This window comes from Protopterus annectens, chromosome 10.part0 (genome assembly GCF_019279795.1).
Source record: "Protopterus annectens isolate FY-2018-M chromosome 10.part0, PAN1.0, whole genome shotgun sequence".
NCBI lineage: Eukaryota > Metazoa > Chordata > Ceratodontiformes > Protopteridae > Protopterus > Protopterus annectens.
Window position 1 is genome coordinate 25,149,881 of NC_056744.1, and position 24,487 is coordinate 25,174,367.

The 24,487-nt window shown below is 39.5% G+C and overlaps 1 protein-coding gene across 4 annotated transcripts in view; it reads right to left on the reverse strand.

The window, feature by feature from the left end:
• The window catches only part of ITGB4 (integrin subunit beta 4), a 1,147,860-nt gene that overhangs the window by 183,019 nt on the left and 940,354 nt on the right, over positions 1–24,487 (reverse strand). For all 4 annotated transcript variants that reach the window (XM_044084971.1, XM_044084972.1, XM_044084974.1 and 1 more), the window contains one exon: positions 13,271–13,428. In XM_044084971.1, coding sequence (XP_043940906.1) covers positions 13,271–13,428 — 158 coding nt within the window. The remainder of the gene's footprint in view (positions 1–13,270; positions 13,429–24,487) is intronic.

A 24,487-nucleotide genomic window follows, 5' to 3' on the forward strand; every position in this document is an offset into this window, starting at 1 on the left:
GAACCAAACCATTTCTCACCAGCAGTTCATGTCAGGCAATTGCCAGAACCCATCTACTCTCTACTCTCCTGTATGCCTCCCCTATTTTTATCAATCTAAAGAAAACAAATTTAGCAAAACTAGAGGTGTGCTACAACAAAACAACCAAATTTGCTACAAATTCCCCACACAGATCCCACCACTGCTCTGCAACAATTCATCTGGTTAGAATTACTCCACTACTTAACTTATACTCAGCTCAACACTGCCCACAGACTGATACACCAACCAGAAAAAGCTCCTGCTCTCCAAAATATACTCAAACCTTATACCAATAACCGGGTCCTACATTCCTCTAACAAATCATTACTACAAATAATCAAATCCAGCAGTAGTGCTGGGACTCTCTTTACTCATACCATATCACCAAAATCTGGAATTCTATTCCACAATGTATAACTACAGTTTATCATGCGCTTTTCAAAAAAAAAAAACTACTTAAGAATCACTTGTTCAGCAACTAGCTTTGCCCATGCTCTGGCCCTGGATAAGTCATTTCTCCTCTTCTCTATTACCCTCCACCCTACATCCTTCCATCCTTAATGTCTATCATATGAAACTATATAAACTTCTTCTAATACTTCACCCCCACCCCTCCCACTATCATATCATAAATTCGTTTCTTTACAGATTCTCCTTCTACTCAGCCCACTTCATTCTAATTCTTCCCCCTCACTCCATTTTTACACACCTACCTCAGTCCTGCTCTCTATCAACCTAACTTTAGGCTGATTTAATCTAATTCCCTCTTCTTGCTCCATCTTCCTGTTTACTAGGCTTTCTCCAGCCCCACGTCTCCTCTTACTACTTCCCTCTACATACCCTCATTCCCCTTTAAATCTGTCCACCTATCACCCTACTCACTCCTCTCCTCTATCACCCCTATCCTACATGACCTTCGGGTACATTCTAATGTAGGATAGTACTGACTAATGTATGTACAAATGAGTGTATATATGAATGTTCTATGTACAGTGATATTATTTGGTAATGTGAAGTATCTTACGTGGTTTGCATCAAGTATTGTAACTTTCTGTAATTATTTTATAAATGTAATTATGTAGTTTTTGTTAATTGTCTCTGGAGCTTTTCTCCCTGGGCTTCTGCTGAAAATGGGATCATACCCAGTCGGACTTTCCTGGTAAAGAAATGTCAAATAAATAAATAACAAAAATTATTCCATTCACATTTTTGTTTACTGGTGATGCTCTGATTGTGGTGGTATGGGTAAGATCAGCATGTCCCAAGCCCCTGAAACAATCAGGTCTATATTAGATGCTCGACTTCTTAAATGTTCGAATCTCTAAAGGTCGACCTTTAGAGATCGAACAGTTAAGCGATCAAAATTTTACAAATTAAAAAAAAAAAATACACAATAGAAAAAAAAAAACTAAAGGGTTTAAGCAGGGGGTCAAGCCCACCTGCACCCCCCACTTGGGGGGCTGCACCCCCAACCCCCTACTTTAACATACCAACTCCAAGATCACGCTACAGTGTAGGGAATGGGAAATTTCCCATTTCCGCACTGTAGTTCACTGAAGTGCGATTTCGGAGTTGATATATTTAAGTAGCAGGGGGGTGCAGGGCGGCTTGCCCCCCCTGGCTAAACCCTTTCTACATGTTTGTTTTTTTTATATACGATTTTACTATTTTGAACGTTTAAGTGTTCGATCTGTAAAGGTCGACCTTTACAGATTCGAACATTTAAGCGTTCGATCTAGTAATATAGACCCAAACAATCTAGTGAGCATTGCTACAGCAAATGTTTCCTGGCACTGTAGTATTAGGAAGGTTTCATTCATACACTGCACATGTATGGCAGAATGTAGCCAGAGCAGTAACTTGTAGCAATAGTGGTGTCTGCAGTAGTGTGGTCTATCTGTAAGGTCACAAGAAGACATCCTCCATTCATTCCTTGACAGCCAGTGTGGTGGGACCCAAATGTGTTCTTTGCTCACTTCTCTAGCTTAGCTCATGCTCTTTATCTGTCTTCAAGTCAGATTTGCCCTTTCACTCATCATCTGAACTTACAGATCATAAGGGGAATGTACTCTGGTATGGCGAGATCAGAACCCATCTTCAAAAGTAATGCAGAGCAACATAAAGAAATAGCCTGAGCCTGTGGCTATTGTAGAATTCTAGACTCATCTGAGATGTATTATGCCTGTTGCAGTAGGTCTTACTGTCATTTGACAGTGCATTGAGGTGATATAGAATTACTTGTCTTTCTGGTATAGATCCAAGTCATTAGGAAATACATAACTTTTGACAGTACTGCGTTATTTCTCTTTACTAGAAGTGACAAAAATACTCAGACACACACACACACACACACACACACACACACACACACACACACACACACACACACACACACACACACACACACACAGACACACACACACACACACACACACACACACACACACACACACACACATATATATGCATATGCAAATAAATCAATGATCCACAGCATTCACCAAAAAATGAATGTACAGATACAACAATATGCATGTTCCAAGAAATAAACCTAAAGCATGCACACCCCCCTGGTTCTTAATTATACCACCTTTAGAGATTACACAACACTGGAGAAATGGTATAGTCTCTGACTCCAATATTTCATTGAGCTTGCCCCACCACTGATAAGCTGACCTGTCAACCAAGCAGTGCAGGCAGGAAAGTTGTCAAAAAAGGAGCATTTGATACACAATGGTATCAATATTTGGATAATATTAAGTAGATCATCTACAGCTACCTGGTCTTCAGTACAACCCAACAACCAAAGATGAACCAGCACACCAAATAATTCTGAACTGCTTTACTGGAGGAAATGGTAGGTCAGCTAAGTAATCCTGGATGAGAGAGATGGAGGGTTGTGCCGTATTGGCTCCCTTAGCCTAGATCCAGGTGCAGAACCTTTTCCATTTATCTGCATAAGACTTTCTGGTGCTAGGATGTCTGGCCTCACAGATAACATCCAAAACCTGTTTACTTAGAATGGCAGAATGGTTCGGGGTTAGGGAATAAGCCAAGCTGCCAAATTGAGTGTCTGCAATTTGGGATGCATGAATTCCCCTTCCCTCTGGGTCAGGAGGTTTGGAATCTGAGGAAGATGCCATGGAGGTAGCAGGGACAGGCTGCGCAGCAAGGGGTACCAGTGTTGTCGGGGCTTGTCTGGAGGTATAAGAATGGTCCTTGGTTTTTTTTCTCCTTCATTTTGAGCAATACCCTGGGGATAAGAGGTAGGGTAGGAAAGGCATAGACTGATAGACTGACACAGGGGAAGGACAGGGCATCCACTTTCCAAGCCATGCAGTGATGCTCCCTGGTGCAGCAATTTCTGAGCTGATGGTTGGTGTGGGAGGCAAAGAGGTCAACATTTGGGGTTCTCCATTTCTGAGTTATTAGGGTGACGGTACTTCTTTTGAGATGCCACTCGTGTGGGTCCAGAAGGTTTCTGCTTAATTGGTCTGCCAGAGAGTTGAGAGAGCCTGGTAGGAATTGCACTAACAAGTGTAGTTGCATGGAAGAGGCTGTGAGCCAAAGGGTCATGGCCAGCCTGCATACAGGGTGGGAGTGAGTCCCTCCCTGCTTGTTGATGTACCACATCACGGTGGTGTTGTCTGTTTTGATCAGGAGAACCCCTGGAGAGAGAAGGGGTTTGAAAGCTATCAAGGTGTGCTGCACAGCCATCATCTCTTTTTGACTGATGTGTAGAGGGATTTCCTGAGGGCTTCATTGGCCCTGTATGCACCTGTCATCCAGGTGTGCACCCCAAGCATAGTCTGATGTGTCTGTGGTGAGGGTCTGGGCTGGGGGGGGGGAGAAGGGCAGTCCCTTGTTGTGGGAGCATGCTGTTGCCCACCAAAGAAATTCCTTTCTGAGGCAAGCAATTATAGGTAGAAAAGTTTCCAGGTCTTGAGAGTGTTGACACCAAAGGCTCTTTAGGTACCACTGAAGTTTCCTCATGTGCAGTCTGGCACATGGAATGAGTAGTATGCAAGATGCCATGAACCCCAGAGCTTGCAGAATTTTCCTTGAAGATAACTGGGGCCTGGTGGCTAGTTGAGAGAAGTAGGTTGTCAGGAAAATGTGTTTCTCTGGTGTAAGGAATGCCATCTGGGATGCTGTGTCCAGACTTGCTCCCAGGAAGATTATCCTTTGGGTGGGCACCTGTTTGGATTTCTTTTCATTGATTGTGTACCCTAGGGGGCTTAGTAGTGTCTTTACAAAGACCAGGTGCTTGAGCAGCTTTTCCTGGCTGTCTTCCTGAATAAGGCAGTTGTCTAAGTATGGATAAATTTGAATATGTCTTTGTCTGCAAAATGCAACAGCTGGAGCCAGACATTTTGTAAAAACTCAGGGAGCAGTAGATAAGCCAAAGGGAAGCGTAGAGAACTGAAAGTGTTGAGATCCTGCCCTGAAGCGGAGATATTTCCTGCATGATTCCCTGATAGGAATGTGGAGGTAGGCCTCTTTTAGATCTAGGGTGGCTATCCAAGCATCCTTGGAGATTGAGGATGGGGTGCTAAGTGCCCTCTTTTCTGAGCACCAGAAAAAGTCTGGAGTAGAAGCCTTGGCCTAGCTGTTTTGCAGGAACGAGCTCTACTGCTTTCATAGAGAGAAGGGAAAGGATTTTACTTTTGAACTTCTGCCCACTGATTTGATGGTAGATCTGGGTATCACTGAGACACAATGTTCAGAACCCATTGGTCCTTGGTTATGGTGGCCCAGGTGCTTGAGTGAAATGAGTTTTCCTCCTAGGGGTAAGTGAAGGTGGGCAGAGGGGCAAGGAGAAGGAGGTGAGTCATTGTGAGTTCTTACCATAAGGGGGTGGCTTAGAACTCCCTGGTTTTGAAGTGGAGGTAGTCCACTGCTTAGATCTGTGCATTCCCTGGGGCTGCTGTCTGGGTGGTCTGTTTCCATGGGGTCTAGGCTGGGCTGGTTTACTTGGAGAAGGAAAAGACCAGTGCTTGGAGGGAGAATGCCTGCTGAACCTAGGGGAATGGACCTGTAAAAAAATCCTTAACTGTTTGCATAGATTTTGCTTTTTCTTCCATCTTTTTTTAAGACCTCTTCTGCCTTACTGCCAAATAGGATATCTTTGTGCAAGGGGGCATCCAACAATTTAGATTTGACATGGTCTAGCAAGTATTGTTCCTTAACCCATGCATTTCTTCTAATAGGTCCAGTGACTGCTGTCCTGCAAGAAGCTTCTAGGGCGTCAAAACCACAGTGCAAAGTGTGTTTAGTTACTTGTCTTGCAGATTCTGTCCAAGCTGGAAGGGAAGACATTTTTTGTTTAAGGAGTTCCAGGGTATGTTGCTGACATTTCAGCATATGGAACTGACAATTTAGTGCCCTGACAGCAAGAGTAGCTGAGGTGTGTACTTTTTTACCCCATCTGTCCAATGCTTGGGAATTCCTGCCTGAGGGTGTGGGATTCTTAGCAGAGGTTGCTTTAATCCCTTTTGGCCCTTAAGAAATGACCTCAGGGGTCAGCTGTTGGATTTTTAAAAAAGATATTTGTGTGAGTCAGTGACTCTATAGTACCTGTCTGGTTTTCTGGGAGCAGGAAGTAGGGCATCAGGAGTCAAGCTGGATTCAAGAAAACCATCATCCACAACATCCAGGACTGGGGGGATGGCCAAGGGTCTGTGTTGCGGAAGATCAAAGAATTCCCTGAGTCTCTTTTTAGACTGAGGGTAGTCCTGACTCTCCCATTGGAAATGCTCCCTTAAAGTATACATGGTTTCCCCAAAGGAAAAATCCTCTGGGGTAGAGGCTGAAGGAATGGAGTCCTCTGCATCAGAATCCTCATAAGTGGAGAGGTGTTGCATGTCTTCATAGTCAGATGCATCAAATTCATCTTACTCTTGTTCAGACAAAACTACAGGGGACAGATCTCTTTTCCTTTTTGAGGGGGTAGTTTGGCTTCCCCTGATCAGCATGATAAGGTCTTCCACCATTTTAAGCATTTGAGACTGAGGCAAGATAGCAGGCACCTGAGAGTGGGTCGTTGGTTTCTTGGGTGTGGTTCGAACCCTAGGCTTAAGAAACTCAGTCGTTTCTGAAAGAACGATAGTCTCGTAAAGTACAGTTGTGTACACTTAGCATAAATGTAGATGTTCAAGTGTATTCACTGTTGCAGTCATTACATTTGGGTTATCTGCTTGCAGGTTGCCCTCAGTCGGCCTGATTAACAAAGTCGTGGGTCCTGCATTGGTTGCTGTCCCTTTTTCCATGATGTCAGGTCATCAGGGGTATAAAACATGCAGCCGACGCCTTTACATCAGTTTTTCTTGCCCCAGATGTCAGGTGCCCCCCTGATGGGAAGCAATTAAATATAAAAGTACAAAGATATACATCCAACCAAAAAGCAAATACACCAAAAAGGCTTTTAAGCATATAAAGGAAAGTAGAGGTATAGCCAAAAGAAGTTAGGGGGCTGGAGGGAGGTTGGGTAACCAGGACTGTAACAGTGAATACACTCAAACATCTACATTTATGGTAAGTATACACAACTGTCTAAGTTCTTCGTGTTTCACTGTTGCAGTCATTACATTTGGGTAGATTCCCAAAGTTATGGTTGGGAGAAGGAATTTAGATAGCATTAGGGCCAGCTATAAGGCCCTGCAAGACTGCAGTGGCAAAGCCAGCTCTGGATTTAGAGAAAATTGGCAAATGATAATGCTTGGTAAAAGTATGTACAGAACTCCAGGTAGCAGCTTCTAGGATGCCCCTGGTAGGGATGCCTCTGAGAAAGGCTGTAGAGATAGATGCAGCCCTGGTGGAGTGAGGTTTGATCCCCCTGGGGGATAGGTTTTCCATGGTGCTTATAGCAGAAATGAATGCAATGGCTAATCCATTTAGAAATGGTTTGCTTTGAAATAGACTTCCCCTCTGCCCCTGAAGCAAATGTCACCAGCAGTTGTTCAGATTTCCTTTGAGGTTTAGTCCTGTCCAAGTAGAATCTAAGTTGTCTGTGCACATCTAAGGAATGCAGTATCCATTCCCCTTTATTCTGTGGATTGGGTAAGAAGGTTGGCAAATGAATGGACTGATTAAGAGCCACACTGGATACCACCTTGGGCATGAAGGATGGATTGGTTCTGAGGGACACCCTGTCTGCATGAAAGATGATGAAAGGCTCCACTGCCATAAGGGCCTGTAATTGAGATACCCTTCTAGCTGAAGTGATTACTAAAAGGAGAGCTGTTTTTCAAGAAAGAAATTTTAAGTCTACAGTAGCAGCTGGTTCGAAAGGAGGTAGAGTGAGTTTCTCCAAGACAAAGTTAAGGTCCCAGGCTGGTGTTGGAGTTCTCCTGGGTGGTCTCAAATGTTTGGCCCGTCTGAGGAACTGCTTGAGCAGTAGATGAGAGAAGAGGGGAGGTTCTGTGTTATAATGAGCTGAAATGGCTGAGGTGTCGATTTTAATGGAGGAAAAAGACAGGCCCTTGTGAAGCATCTCAGTTAAGTATTGTAAAATCTGAGGTAAATTTGGCACTGCTGTGCTCATCCCTTGAGACTGGGTCCAGGCACAGAATCTTTTGCATTTTTCAGCATAAGATTTTCTAGTACTAGGCCTCCTTACCTCTAAAATGATATCCATCACAGGTTTGCTGAGGGATGGTAAAGGAGAGATTAAGCAATTAGCCAGGCTGCAAGGTTCAGTGTTAGAAGCTGAGGGAGCAGAATCTGGTTCTCCTGCTGAGACAGCAGGGAAGGAGTCTGAGGCAGGTGCCATGGAGATAACGTTACACACTGCACAGGAGGGTATACCAGTGTTGGCGCAGACAGTCTGGAGCAATCAAAATCATCCTTGCTTTGTCCTGTTTGATTTTTAGTAGTACTTTGGAGAACAGAGGCAGAGGGGGGAAGACATACACTGATAGGTTTTTCCAGCTGAAGGACAGAGCATCCCCTTTCCAGGCTTGTTTGTGGGGAGTCCTTGTGCAAAATTTGTCCAATTGGTAGTTCTGGGGAGAGGCAAACAGGTCTATAACTGGGCTTCCCCATTTGTTTGTCAACATGTTGAAAGTCCTTGGTTCCAGTTTCCACTCATGTGGGTCCATGATGTTTCTGCTTAGTCCATCTGCCAGTGTATTTAATTTTCCTGGCAGGAATTGAGCTTGTAGGTGCACTTGGAAGCTCAAGGCTGTGTTCCACAATGACATGGCTAGTCTGCAGAGGGGGTAAGAATGTGTACCCCCCTGCTTGTTTATGTACCACATAACAGTGGTGTTGTCCGTTTTTACCATTAGTTGTCCTGGAAGAATGTGGTCCTTGAAGGTTGTCAGAGCATTCTGTACAGCTAACATTTCTTTTTGATTGATATGCAGGTGCATTTGACTTGGGTTCCATTTGCCCTGAATGCACTTCCCTGCCAGGTGAGCCCCCCCATGCACAGTCTGATGCGTCTGTTGTTAGGGTTTGGGTGGCAGGGGATGGTGTGAAAGGTAGTCCCTTGTTTTGGTGGCAGGCCTCTGCCCACCAAAGGAACTCTAGGCGTAGGCAAGGTATGATAGGAATCATTGTTTCTAGGTCCTGAGAATGTTGACACCATAGGCTTTTTAGATACCACTGTAGTTTCCTCATATGCGGTCTTGCATATGGAATTAGAAGAATGCAGGAGGCCATGAACCCCAAGGCTTGCAGTATTTGTCTTGCAGATAGCAGGGTTTTTTGTGGCCACTTGTTTGAAGTAGGTTGTCAAATGAATTTGTTTCTCTGGCGTGAAGTAAACCATCTGGGAAGTTGTATTCAAGCTTGCTCCCAGGAATATAATTTGTTGACAGGGTACCAGGTGCGATTGCTTTTCGTTTATGGTGTACCCCAGACAAGTTAGAACCCTTTGTACAAAGGCCAGATGATTCAAAAGTATGTCCTGGCTTTCTGCTTGAATTAGACAATCGTCCAGGTATGGGTATATTTGAACATTTTTTTGCCTGCAAAATGCAATAACTGGAGCTAGGTACTTTGCGAATACCCTGCGCACACTAGATAAGCCAACAGGCAGTGCAGAGAATTGATAGTGTGTGTAGCCTGCTTTGAAGCGTAGGTATCTTCTGCAAGATTCCCTGACTGGGATGTGCAGTTATGCTTCTTTTAAATCTAGTGTTGCCAATCAGGCATCTTTGCTTAGCATAGGAAGTAATTGGTGAAGAGTCAGCATCTTGAATTTTGGAATCTCCAAAAAGGTGTTTAGAGTAGACAGGTCCAGGACAGGACACCATGAATTGTCTTTTCCGGATACCAGGAAAAGTCTTGAGTAGAAACCTTGTCCCTTTTCCTCTTCTGGTACCAGTTGAATAGCCCCCATGCTTAAGAGAGAAAGTACTTGATTTTGGGCCTCGGCCCACTGATTTGGGCATAGGACTGGCCACCCGATTGGTGTTGGCAACGTGTGGAAGTGAAATCTGTATCCCTGGGACACTATATTTAGAACCCATTAGTCCTGGGTAATGAGCTCCCAATTCTTTGCATGAAGAGCAATATTTCCCCCCAAGGGGGCAGTCAGTTGATAAGTGCTTGGAAATTTTAAAAGGGAGTCATTGAGACAGTTTACCATAGGTGGGGGGAGTCTTATTATTCCCAGATTTGGAAGTGGAGGCCCCCCATTACTTAGTTCTGTGTGTCCCCTGGGACTGAAACCTAGGGTTTTTGCTGTGTCTGGGCTTGGCTTGAGAAGACCTGGAAGGGGCTGGAAAGGACCAATTCTTAGAGGGCCAGTGCCTACTAAATCTAGGAGGCTGAACTTGTAAAACATCTTTAACAGTTTGCATAGATTTAGCTTTATCTTCCATCTTTTTAAGAACTTCCTCAGCCTTGTTGCCAAACAGGCAGTCCTGATTTAAAGGAGCATCCAACAATTTAGCTTTAACATGATCAGGCAAAGATTGCTCCTTAAGTGAAGCATGCCTTCTGAGCACATACCCAGTAACAGCAACACTGCAAGAGGCCTCTAATGAATCAAAACCACATTGCAAAGTATGTTTTCCAAGTTGTTCAGCAGAATGCATTAAATCCTGTAATTCTTTATTTTCCACACAGTCAGGAATCAACATCATTTTCTGTTTAAGCAGTCCAATAACATGCTGCTGATACTTTAACATATGAAACTGGCAGTTTAAATCCCTAATGGCCAAGGTTGCAGAAGTGTAAACCTTCTTACCCCATCTATCCAGCGCCATGGAGTCTCTATCAGAAGGGGTAGGATTTTTAGCAGTAGAAGCCTTAATGTCCTTGGGCTCCTGTGAAATAGTCTCTGGATCTGCAATAGGATTTTTAAAAAGGAACTTATGGGACTCAGGGACCCTGTAGTATCTGTCAGGTTTTCTTGGAGCAGGAGGCAGGGAATCAGGGGCCAAACTAGATTCCGAAAAAGCAACATTAACAATGTCTAGTACAGGAGGAATAGCTAAAGGCCTATGCTGAGGTAGGAGAAGGAAATCCCTAAGCCTCTTTTTTGAATCAGAAAAATCCTGGCTTTCCCAGTGGAAATGCTCCCTTAGAGTATGTAAGGTTTCCCCAAAAGAAAAATCCTCAGGAGGGGAAGCAGAGGGAATCGAGTCCTCTGCATCAGAATCTTCATAAGTAGATAAGGACAAATCCAGATCATCAGAAAAATCAGAAAAAAGCAGAATCCTGATCAGAAGATTCATAATTAACTTCAGTCCTAGGCCTCTTGGGGGGGGGGGGGGTGTTGGCTATCCCTGATTAGAGTTATTAGATCTTCAGCCATTCTTATCATTTGTTTTTTAGGCATAGAGGCCTGAGCATGTGGCCTGGGCATCGTTTTTTTTAGGCATGGATCGAGATTTAGGCCTAAGTAAAGAAGGAGGCGTCAATTTAATATGCAAGTCCATAGGCCTGAATACACCCTCAGAAGACAGTGCCTGCACAGCGGCTCCGGACCCATCCAAGGTAGAGACATCCACGGGTTCCATAGTTGAAGCATCACACGGCATACAAATGGGTCTCAGTAGAGACCTGCAAATCAGAAGTAGCGGGTATCAGGGGCTGCAAAAGCACCTCACTGCGTACCGGCGAACTGGCGACTGGCTTAGGAGAAGCGTCATTGGCAATTTTGGACCTCGGTGGCCTGTCTCTGTCTTTATCTTTGTGTTTTTTTGCAATCCTGGTAGTTGGATGGCTAACTGACGACATTTCTGGGTAATTAAACCGAGAACTGAAATATTTAGAGGTGAAAATATGCCGACGATGGATAGTGTGCTGATTAAATAAAGCACAAAACCGACAGCAAGGTACGTCGTGGTCAGGGCCTAGGCAAGGAATACAGTATGAATGAAAATCTTTATGAGGTATTTGCTTTCCACAAGTAATGCAATTATTAACTTTTACTGACATCGGTAAGGAGCAAGAGAAAGATTCCCCAACAGGCTACTTAGCTTTAGTTGAAGACTTCAGTTCTGAAACTCGAAAATGAAAATTTCAGGAGTCGGCCGACCAGCACTTGCGAACTGCTTCTGCTTTGGGCACCGCATGGCAAGAAAGACTGATGTAATGGTGTCGGCTGCATGTTTTATACCCCTGACAACCTGACGTCATGGAAGAAGGGACAGCAACCGACACAGGACCCAAGACTTTGTTAATCAGGCCGACTGAGGGCTACCTGCAAGCAGATAACCCAAATGTAATGACTGCAACAGTGAAACACGAAGAACATCAAGACTTCGGTTTGTGTCGAGATTCGGTAGTGCGAAGGACTTCCTCGGAAGCCAGTGCCTGCTCAGTGGCTCCGGACTCATCCAAAGTAGAGGCAACCGCAGGATCCTTAGCTGAAGAAGAGTTTTGTGGCATACCAGACTCCAAAAGGGTCTTGGTAGTGGTCTGCAAATCAACAGGAGCTGGCATCAGGGTCTGTGAAAGCACCTCACCGAGTACCAGAGGACTGATGACTAGCTTAATGGAAGCTGCGTCAGTAGGTGTGGACTTGTGCGATCTGTTTCTGTCTTTATCTTTAGTTTTTTTTCAGAAGATCTGCTGTCAGATGGCTTACCGAAGCAATATCAGAATTCGAAGACTGTAAATGAAAATATCTGGCTACAATAAGGGCCCAACAATGGATAGTTCTGGTGTTGAACAAAGCACAGAAGTGACAACAGGGGATGTCGTGGTCTGGGCCTAAACAAGTGATGCAATAACAGTGGAAGTCTCGCTGTGGTATTTGCTTTCCACAGGCGAGACAATTGTTAACCTTTTCTGACATCGGTTAGTGCAAGAAAAAACGATCCCCAATGGGGTACTTAGCTTTAGAAGACTTCAACTTCAATTCGGAGATGAAAACTCAGGTAGCGGCTGACCGGCACTCATGTGAACTGCTTTTGCTTCGGGCTCCATGGTAAGAAAGACTGATGTAATGGCGTTGGCTGTCTTACTTTATACTACTAACGACCTGACGTCAGTCCTCAAGTGACAGCAACTGATGCAGAAATACTAAGCCTCTGGTATTCTGGCCGGCCGAGGGCTACTCTGGCAGGGATAACCCATATGTGATGACTGCAACAGTGAAACACAAAGAACATCTGTGTTTGCTCTGATATTAGATGTTAAAACTGCAAAACCATCATCAGATGTGGAAAGTCAATGAGAAGAGTGACTGCTGGAAATGATACATATTCTGTAGGCTGCAAGAGGACCAACCTGTGTGAAACATCATAGGACCATTGTAAAACTAAGTAACAACTAGACTGAGTCTAGCATTACTTCTTCATGGTATTGTGTACATTAACTTTATGCAGAAATGTTAGATTAAGGTACTCTACAGAATTGTGACAACTTCCTAAACATCAGTATCTTTTCTTTCTCCATCTTCAGAATAGAACACACACACACACACACACACACACACACACACACCAGCATGCACTCTGAATCCTTATCTCATTCTTTGTTTATATTAGATAATCTCTTCTCCTGTGGCACAAATGTAGCCAAGGGCTCCAGGTTCTAGCCAGCAAAAACACAAGAAGTTTGCTTTCCTGGTCTGAAAAAATAAATTACTAATTTATGTGCCTAGTCTCCTGCTAGCCCTATGACCCCTTTCTCCACCAGTGATCACAGTTTGCACTCCTAAGCCAGTCTTTAACATGATGAATGGTAAAGCCTTTTATGCCATCAGATGCATTTTAACATGGATATGACTGAATAAAAGATCCATACAAGTCATGCATTTGTAGTACTGTAAACAGTGCTCATTTACCTTGTACCCGGTGGGTTTGCCAGCTGGTGGTGCCCACAGCATCCGTATTTTTCTAGGATCCACAGATTGGGCAGTGACATTGGTAGGAACAGATGGCTTGACTTTAGGTGACTGCAAGTTTGGCAAGGCCTGGTTGGGTTGCATTTGTTCTATGTTTTCTATCAAAACAAATACAAAGTGTGAATTGTAACATGTTCAGGGTGGTTCTTTGCTACAGTATAAACAGGCAGTTTTAAAATTGCAGTCATTTTTTTTCCATATTTCACACATTTTTTTTCTCTTACTGTAGTTGCGTTAATCTGAACTAAGGCCTTGCAAACATCAACATTTTTAACCATTGTAAGACTGTTAAAATATTCCCAGACCTAACTTCTTACAGAATGAATACAAATGGAAATAATGTTTAAACATCATGTCCTACAACAGATATAAGACTCAGATTAAGATTTTTCCTCGCTGAAAATGACATGTACAATTTACTGTGGCACATCGATTCTTGATAGCCACAAGGCACTGTCTTGTTCTCTTTCTTCCTTCCCACAGATAAAAATGGCTGTCCATTTGGGTACAACCCAAGCCAAATAGCAAATGCAGTTTACAAGACATATCCATTCTAAACATAGACATGTCAATACAAAGTCTGATAGAAAATTGTAGTGTACTAGCTACATTGAGCAGGCAGGCTGACCTACAGAGTACATATGATAGTAGTCTGGTAGTTGAATGGCTATTTCCTAGTTATCAATCATTAATGTGAAAATGATATGACAGCATCATAAGTAAAGTATTTGCATTTTAAACAACTTCCTGTCAGGAGATGAAAGAAAGAAAGCTGTGAAACTGAGTTCATCATAACATGGTCATAGTGACACAGACTGTTGATCATGGCATATAGGTCTACAAAGGGAAACAAACTGTAGAAATAATACAGCATCAATTTAAGAGGACTAATAGCATGGAGTAATGTCTGAGACTAATAGCATGGAGTAATATCTTATTACTATCAATAATGGTACTAATAGCATGGAGTAATGTCTTATTACTAATAATAATGGGACTAACAACAGCATGAAGTAATATCTTATTACTAATAATAATTGGTCTAATAACAGCATGGAGTAATGTCTTATTACTAATAACAATGAGACTAATAACAGCATGGAGTAATATCTTATTACTATCAATAATCGTATTAATAGCATGGAGTAATGTCTTATTACTACTAATGGGACTAATAACAGCATGAAGTAATATCTTATTACTAATAATAATTGAACTAATAACAGCATGGAGTAATGTCTTAATACTAATAATAATGAGACTAATAACAACATGGAGTAATGTCTTAGTACTAATAATAACGGGACTAATAACAGCATGGAGTAATATCTTATTACTAATAATAATGGGACATAACAGCATGGAGTAATACCTTATTACTAATAATAATGGAACTAATAACAGCATGGAGTAATGTCTTAATACTAATAATAATAACACTAATAACAGCATGGAGTAATGTCTTATTACTAATAATAATGGGACTAATAATAGCATGGAGTAATGGATAATAATGAGACTAATAACAGCAAGGAGTAATGGCTTAATACTAATAATAATGAAACTAATAGCATGAAGTAATATCTTATTACTAATAATAATGGGACTAATAACAGCATGGAGTAATGTCTTAATACTAATAACAATGGTACTAATAACACTAATAACAGCATGGAGTAATGTCCTATTACAAATAATAATGGGACTAATAAGAGCATGGAGTAATATCATATTACTAATAATAATGGGACGAATAATAGCATGGAGTAATATCTTACTACAAATGATAATGCTTATTTACATCATAAAAGCTTAAGAAGACAAGAAGTTGGACAAGGAAGATATGTGACTAAATAACTTACAAAGAATACGTTTATAAAACTAAAGACTATTAACAGCAGCTAGAAATTACAGGAGGACACGAGTGACGTCAGTAAGGAAATGTGCTAAGTGTGTAAAAGAACAGTAAAGTGAAACAAGAAATATCCTGTATATGCTGTCATTTTAGTGGCATAAAAATAAAATTTGCAGCTTATTCTACTTGCAAAAACACTTTACATATGAGAGAAATAGCATTCAAGATTTTTTAGAAAACTCTAGACTTTATTCTCAAATTTATCACACAAAGAAACTGAGAACTATTATACAAAATACAGTTAAACAGGTACCATTATGTCAGATTTACAAAAATAAAAACCATAGTTTCCAACAACATTGAATTTAACATAAAAATTAGCAATAAACAATCTACTTTAGAACCATATCTTAATCCAACACAATGAGATGTGGTCCAACTTTATTTCACTGAAACAAATCCTTAAATAAATAAATATTCATATCCAAACACTACAGAAGTCTATAAATCTACCCTACAAGTAACTCTTGGCCATAGCTCTGCTACCCAACAAATGTATTGTTACAGGTCTGACTGAATTAAAAAAATGTATTTATAACAATGCTGAATTCAGCCGATACAAGTACTATAACCAAGGCACCCATTTACTAATACAAATATGTCTATTACCCTCTGTGTCTTCTTTTACTTAACAACCAATAATTATCCAATACTGTGTCTACAACTTCCTCTACCCTTGGGGCCTTATACATTTTCCATTTTTAGTAATGACATTCTTATCTACAATTATTAAGTCTATTAATTTTCTTTCATTTTAACCATGTTTTCTCACCCAGACAACAGGACCGAATGCACCAGTAAAGGCTTAAAAAGGAATAAGTAAAAAAGTCTTGTGCATTCAGAAGTCATGTAGTTAAAGCACTGGTATCTCCTTAAGGTGTCATTTGCATATATCCCATGGGCCTCCACTACAGGAAGTTTAAGGCATGGCCGGCCTTAGGCATAGGCCAACTAGGCGGCCGCATAGGGCGTCAGTCTGGCAGGGTCACTTTTCCAGTATTTATTTGGTGTAGGTAGACCACGATGGGGGCACCAGGTAATGTGTTGGGGGGTGCTGTGGAACCCTTTTGCCTAGGGCACCAGCTGACCTAGGGCCGCTCCTGGTTTAAGGTATCACGCAGTGAAGACTACAGCTTTGTTGGATCCTCTAGTTTTTTACAAAATATAATTCTTGCAGGATTTACCTAGGGGCTATTTAACATTTTTTGAAGTTCAGATTTATATTTAGCCAACAAGGGAACTCCCAAGAAATATATTCCCTAAACCACGTTCTGCATTCTGACATCTCCAACAGAGCTCTGATAAACCCTGACTGATAATGTTCAATTTCAATGAAGTTTAGAAATATTTATGTAATTATTTCCATAATAAAATCCTAAATCTATAGAATCTTGTTGCATAACTCTGTGTAGCACAAACTCTTGTCCCTACCTTGACAGAAATTTGGATATTTAACCGATTATCCCATTTCCTCAAAAGCATCCTAGCCACAGTTCTGTAAGACATTATCAGCCCCTCACAATAATTACGTAATAATCTTTGCACTGGTGTCTTACCTTATCTGCAACCAATGAAAAAATTGCTTCTGTTACTCCCTAGGTTCTGAACCCTCTTCATTCATCCACAACTGATGACATACTGCAAAAATGCCTCTATGGATTAAAAACAAAAGAACTTGCTCATCAGAAATGTATCTGAAGAACTACGCCATCTGACCTCATTTGTTCTTCAATGCAATAACTCATCTGTTCCAGCAGCCATGCCCTAGGAAATCCACCTGTTCCACATCAAAAACATGAACCCAAACAGACCTGGCCAACTTTATATCATCTGCTATTAAAAAAAATAAAAACCTCACACTGTCCAAATAAGATTCACTATAATCATTTCTACTGGCTTAGCTTTGGGTGTTCAAGACTGACATACTCCCAGAATAGACAAGAGGCATGTACCCTACTGGCTTTCTGTATATGGTGAAACAATGTTTGTCATAATGCTTTATATTCCTTATGCGGCCAGAGACTCAAAACACACAACTTCACTGCTATAAAACAATATAGGAAGTCCCAAAGATCCAAGCCTTCCAAAGTAAGGGGTAATGTTAACTTAATGAGATAGCCTTGGATTTTCTTTCTAGCAAATGAATTTTACTTCTAAACTGAAGTTAAGAACTCTTTGGAGAGCTGCTGAAACAACTTGAAAAATATACACATACATTGGGAGGAGAAATATTTTGAAAGACTGAACCTTCTGATCAGGTTTCAACAGTAGGTTTTTCCATCTTGCCAAAAGACTGTTTATCTCATCCTTCATTTTTTTATGTCACTTCCAGAATTTTTGCTAATGTTGGAACAGTTTTAATCTCTACATATTTAATTATTTAATTTTTCTCAAGAATGAAAAGACTTACTGAATTCATCATCAAAGTGGGTCCAAAACTGAGCCTTGTTTGAATCTTATTTCCTTTCACTTTATAACCTGAATGCTTTCCGAAGATGTCTAATAACTCAGAAAATCTAGTTATGTCTGTCTTCAGGAATGTTTTGCATATTAGTAAATTATCTGTAAAGAAGGACAACCTAATCTTATGTCCTACCCACTTACACCCCTGGAAGTTCAAATTACACATCCACATAGCCAAACATTCCATGTATAAACCAAAAAGAAGGGAAGTCATTGGGTCACCATGACAAGGTTTATGTTGCAACTGACACCTATCAGGGGAGGCTCTATTTCCCTTATTTCAATCTGTAGAAACTTCATAAACTGTCTGTAGCAATGTACACAAGTTCTGTTGATGACCAATTTTGGAAAACAAAAGCTCCTGTTTATCTAGTTACACTAAGTGTAACATCTTAAAAGTGGAGCCATGTAAAGTCCTTGCCACCCTTAAAGAGGAACATCCTCTACATTTGCCACAGAGCGGACAGCACTTCCTCCTTCAGGGCATATATTTACAATCTGACAATGATCCGACTGGGCTGGCTTCTCAAACCATGGGGTGCTGGCAGCAGTGCCTTAACTACTCTGACAATAAGGAAATCATCTCCTGGAATTCAGGTCTTGTGTGCCAGCTAGTCACTCAGAAATTGAATGCAGTCTCTCCCCTTTATCTCTAAGATGCCAGTGATCCAGATATTCTTGTGTCTCACTGTCTCATCTCATTCAACTAGCTGGCTTTCCAGGGATTCAGTTTCAGCGTGCTTATCAACTTCCTTCATGCCAACCTGTAAAAACTGAATCTCATCTGAGTGCAGGGTCAGGACTTTTTCCATTTTGTACTGCACTGCCTCGGAGGAGGTGATAAATTTATTTATTTATTTGTCTTTTGGCAACCAGGTTAGCCCAACTGGGCTAGTGCAGACCCAAGGAGAAAAGCTCCACACAAACAAAAATAACAATAACAATTACGAAGTTACAATACAAGTAATGTGAATATGAATACATAACTACATACATTCATGCCATAATAGACATTAACAATGGATAATTTCACCATGTTTTCTTCTGTTATCTATTTCTATGCCACGACTTTGCTCGAAGAAGGAAACTTCAACTTAACTTCAACTTCTCTTCACTGTCTGGTATTTGTATTACCTCCTGTGGCATATTGGTTTATGGTACATACAATTAATGTCAGGCCTGAGGACAGCTCTTAGTACATATAGGCATTAGTTTCATATTAGACCACTGCTTCTTATGGATGTTTCATTGGCATACAAAGGCAAAGAGAGCAAATTACTTTTAATTGGTACCTGACTGATCTCACTGTATTCCTGTACCCACCAGAAAAAATGCACAGTTGGGACTACAGGACTTTAAGTGGAATGAAAGAGTGGAGCTTCTGATAGTGCACATGTATAGAACCAACTTCTTGACTAAAAATGTTGGATTCAAGGTACCAGAATTCAAAGATCCAATCTTGACTATAAGTGTGGAACTCAAGATATTAAACATGCATTTCAAAACTGCCTATAAGAGGTTTTTACTAGTTTTCCAAAGAAGCTATATTCAATAAAATTCTTAATTTCTTGTGGTAGGGTACTCCAAGAGGTGGGTGAAATTTTTGAAAATACTGTTTCACCAACAGTCAAGACTAACGATTGACCTAACTAGTAAAGGGGGTCCATGATTACGAGTAAGATAAGACTTTTATCATGACTTTATTTGCAGGAGGTGGCCAGTGGCTGTTATTCAACAATTTTAAATCTGACAAAGTTTAGATGTACAGGAGAGTTAGCAGTAATTGGAATACAATTGCCTTTGGCAATAGACTGACAGTGGTGGTCACATTCATGAAGCAGGGAAATGAAGTGGCAAATATTTGTCTCTACTAACTGGACAATAAAAATCTTTATGAAGGGAGCTATCAGCTACAATGGGCAAGGTACATTTTTACCTAGGTAGCAATAAATTAATAGCAACAGCTCTCCAGGCAACCCATGTTGGGAGTTTGGGAAATTATATCAAGATTTAGGATGAAGTTTACTGAATATTTAAACTGAGCCAAACCTATGCCTGCTGTACAATCTATGTGGCAGGTAAAGGAAAGAGTTGGTCTGGTAATACATTTAAGCACTTTTGTTTGTTGACCTGTGGAATATTGCTACAAAATGAATCAGTAACATAATATTATTGAGTTTAGTAATATGCCGTTGAGTGGGGTCAAAATCCAATACAGTAGCTGTAGAGCAGTTCATTACTAAATCTTAGAAAGTAACCAATACCACACAGATTACTAAGGCATTTTTGTGTTACATTTTGTAAATTTTACAAGAGTCACTGGCTTTACATATGAAGATACCACTTGTGTAAAGGATACAGTTTGGGTTGGTCCTTTCATCATGTAGGCTGTCAATTAACAGGGAGAAAAATAAAGGGTTAGAACAGATCCTTTGAGCTCTGCAGCAGTAAATGTACGTTTGGCTATCAAGTACTCCTAAGGGAAGGACAGCTGTCCCTGGAATACTTAGATTCCCCCTCCTTTCTGACATCCCCCAAAAGCCATTCATAGATTGTGCATTCTTAGCCTCTAAATTATACTCTGCCCAGCAAAAAAAAAAAAAAAAGTGTTATCCTTGGAGAGTGCTTCCTTCCCAGTGGCTCATCTCTCAGAGGGAAAGCTGACAATAGGAACTTAAGATTTCTTTTTCCATCCTTTCCTTTGGAGACAGAAAATGATCTCAGAATCCAAATCCTCAGCATCATTAACAAATGCTATCTCATGTGCTTTTAATATTGTTTTCAGTACCATCAAATGTCAAAAGATTTTTAATTTTATAATTGCTATTTCTGTTTTTAGAAATTTCAGTTTAATATTTATAACAAGCAGTACAAATCAACTTCACAAGACCTCATCCTTTAGGGTGTTCAACAATATTTAAGGTACATAAAGGACATTCAACATATAAATAGTAGACTGCAGCAAAAAATAGAAAAGTAAGCATAAGTAATCAGTTTGGAAAATGATAAATGATAAACATACACTGAAAGTAAACCTCAAATCATTACCAAAACGAATGAAAAAATGATAATCTTCATGAATGCTTACATTCAGTTTTGGGAAAGAAAGAGCCCGTTTCTTTCCTCCATTTATCTGACCAGCTGATAGCATCACAGTGATCAGTGATTTTTTTTTTAATTGCAGCACAAACTTTGTCAAACAGTGTCACGTTTTATCAAACATTCTTTTTTTCAGCGACATAAACATTTTCAGTAGACTGAAAGCACCTTAATTTAATCTAATGTATTTGAAAAAAATAAAAATAATAATAAGACAATCACACCAGACACAATTCAATATACATATCTGGAACAGTTTTAACTTAATATTCTTTACATATTTGGTACATAATTACTATTAGAAGAGTATTTTTGTCTTGTGAAACAGGTGATAAAATCAGACAAATGTGAGCATTGTACTTTGCAAGCTGCACTACTTTTCTCTCCGAATCTGCCAAAAAAATGTAGCTACTTGTTTATTTGCAAATACATTTACTCCACTAATAATCTCAGGGGACAGCAGACGGTTTGGGGATATGGCTGGCACTGCCTTCTTAAAACATCTTGTAATCATAATTTTGTACATTTCAAGTGGACTGTTTGTTAATTGTAAAAAAAACATATTGTCCTAATTACTTATGCTTATCGGGTTTGCATGTATTAAAATTCAAATATATTTTAGACTCATGAACGTTAAACCACTGATTGGTTTTCTTTCAACACATGATTTCTGTTTAACAGTTAATGAGATGATCTTAACTGGTTTATTATGTCTGATGAAGCCTGAATGAATAAACATAAAATGGCTTGCATTTTTGTAGCAGTGGCCTTGTTTTTTTAAGACCATTTACCTGGCCATGTTTTGTCATTTATGTATTTAAGTCTGAAAATGTTCCACTTTGCTTCAGACTATATTTTCACACTGCTATAAATTGATCTTCTAATTCCTTTATGAGAAATGGATTTTTAAACCACCTGAAATCTTTCAAGTCACACATTTTCTTTAAATTCTGAAAATTATATATATAAACAGATATATATGTGCATGTGTGTGTACTCTTCTTTACCCTGGTTTAACTGACAATAAACTGAGGGTGAAAGGATAAAGTACCCAGTATAGGAAATTACTTAGATTTTACATTATGGTGTGTGAAAACCTGCATTTTCTAATTTTATAATTACATATAAATGATAACAAATTAGAAACATTCAATAGTTTTCGATTTCTTTTAACTTGTCACTTCATCTGGTGATTTCATTTTTCATTCTGTGCACTACAGATCTGTTAATGTCTCCTGATAAAACTATTGGTCAATTACTAAGTTCCAACAGGTCTAAATAAATTACTCAAAAAGGTCTGATAACCATTAAATGTGCTATATGAGACCCTGTTATACAGGTGCTACTAATAAATGTTGTATAAGCCAAATACAATGACATACAATTCTGTAGAATTCAGGGAACATAACTGCTGCTTCTGCAGTCTTTACCCCATTAATATGTGCACAATGCTTAACCTTTGACTTTATTTAATTTTATTTATTTATTTACAGGATACTTCCTGATAAGTTGTCTGAAGGCATGGAGTGGTCATTGCTAAAATAATTTAATAAGAATAATATTTTAGTTTCCTTCTACAGATTTGCTATAACAACATGTTAACTCCTAGAAAAAAGTCATCTTTGACACTGACAGCTTGTTCCCCTACATTAACAAATAGCAACATAATTTATCTGTCATTTGATATCATCTTGTAATGAAGTGCTCGAACAATATTGGATTCTTATTTATCAACTCTTCGTTATAAGATTCCTAGGATTCCTTAGTCCACCTTCTACTTCCTCGGGGGCTACAAAAATAAGGACCACACCTTTATGACCACATTCTCAGTCTAATGGAAAAAAGTTTCTTTTTAAGCCATATTTGATTCCTTATATGGGCAAAGGCTGCCCCTTTCTGCATTTTTTGAGGTAAAATTGAAACATTCTTTTTTAAGGTTAAAGGTTTTTTTTAACTTTGTACTACCACCTCTGTTTTACATCAAATGATTTCACAGATTTTGTTTATTTTTTTATGTTACTTTATTTGTTAAAGGATTGCGAATTGCCCTAGTTTTGTATGATAGCCTGATGGATGCATTGGAATACTGCCTCCTTTACTTCCTTCAAAGATGCCGCTATAATGTATGCAATAACTTGACAAGTTATCCTAGTAAGTGGCAAGTCACGTTCTCATGCATCTGGCTTTATTATATTGAATATTTCCTTCTCGGCCTTGTTTCATAATCAGTTTTGTATTCCTAACTTTTGTTGCCTTCCAACTCTTTGTACTTCCCTAATTCTAGCTTTGTAATTATGAAACATTACAATGTTTGTTACTAAAAATAATTACTAAAAATAATGTATATATATATATATATATATATATATATATATATATATATATATATATATATATATATATATATATATATACACACAGACATATACATACATACATATATATATATATATATATATATATATATATATATACACACACACATATATATATATACAGACATATATATATATATATATATATATATATATATATATATATATATATATATATATATACACACACACACACACACATATATATATATATATATATATATATATATTTATAGATAGAGCAAAAACCAAGAACAGCAACTAGAAATATTGTTTGCAATATTAAAACTATCTGATGAAATCTCATATTCAATTCTCTTATTAAAAAAAAAACTGAATGAAGCAATTAAAAGTAAGTTAAGAAGTTGCAAGGTGATAGTTTTAACACTGGACCAAATGGTATAAGCCACTCACAAGTTTATATTACAGGAAGCCTGATACTACTTTCAGGTCACAAGATCCAGGACAGTTTTTTCAGATGTATAAAGAACATGTTGAGAGAGTACATATGGGGATGAGAGAAGCCAAGAGTATCAGGGGTACAACTGCAACTGTCCAAAGTGGTGGGCAGAATGCGGGTACCAGACATGAAAACTTACAGGCGAGCAGCTCAGCTAAGTTATTTTCCAAGTGGCTTAGCTCCGCTGACAGGGTCAGAGGGAAGGAAACAGGAAGTCAAATACTTACAGAACAAATATGAGTGGTGGACATTTTCACCTGGGTTAGAAGTCAGATTCAAGGGGTACATGTTTTGATTTCTACCAGTTTAGGGCACAAATGGTTGTTGGAGAAAAGAAAATTGGAGAAGATTAGAAACTGATATGCTCCTATTAAAGTAGGGGTTTTATACTCCACAGAGGAACAAAACTTACTAACCTGGACAGACAGGAAACTGGAAAGGTTACCACTAGGAACAGTTATAGGAAGGACAAGCCTTCCTGACTTGGCATGCTTTTCAAAATAAACTAAAGTTGAATGAAAGACATTACCTAACATACAAAACTATATAGCAACTATACACAAACTTGGGAAATGAATACAGTAATCTAATAGAGCACCCACAGTGGAAAAAAACACATGTGAAGTTATAAGGAACCAAATACTTAGGAACAATGGACTGATTTCCAAATTATACAAAATAACTGAGGAAACAAAAACAGGAGTTAAAAAGAACTGACAAAAAAGCTGTGAAAATACATTAGGAGTTTCTCCAGAGGAAAAATAGCTGGACAATATTTATTTAGTATTTAAAGCAGTAAAAATAAGAAAAATGCCAGATGTTCTTGTGGAAATTCCTGCATAAAT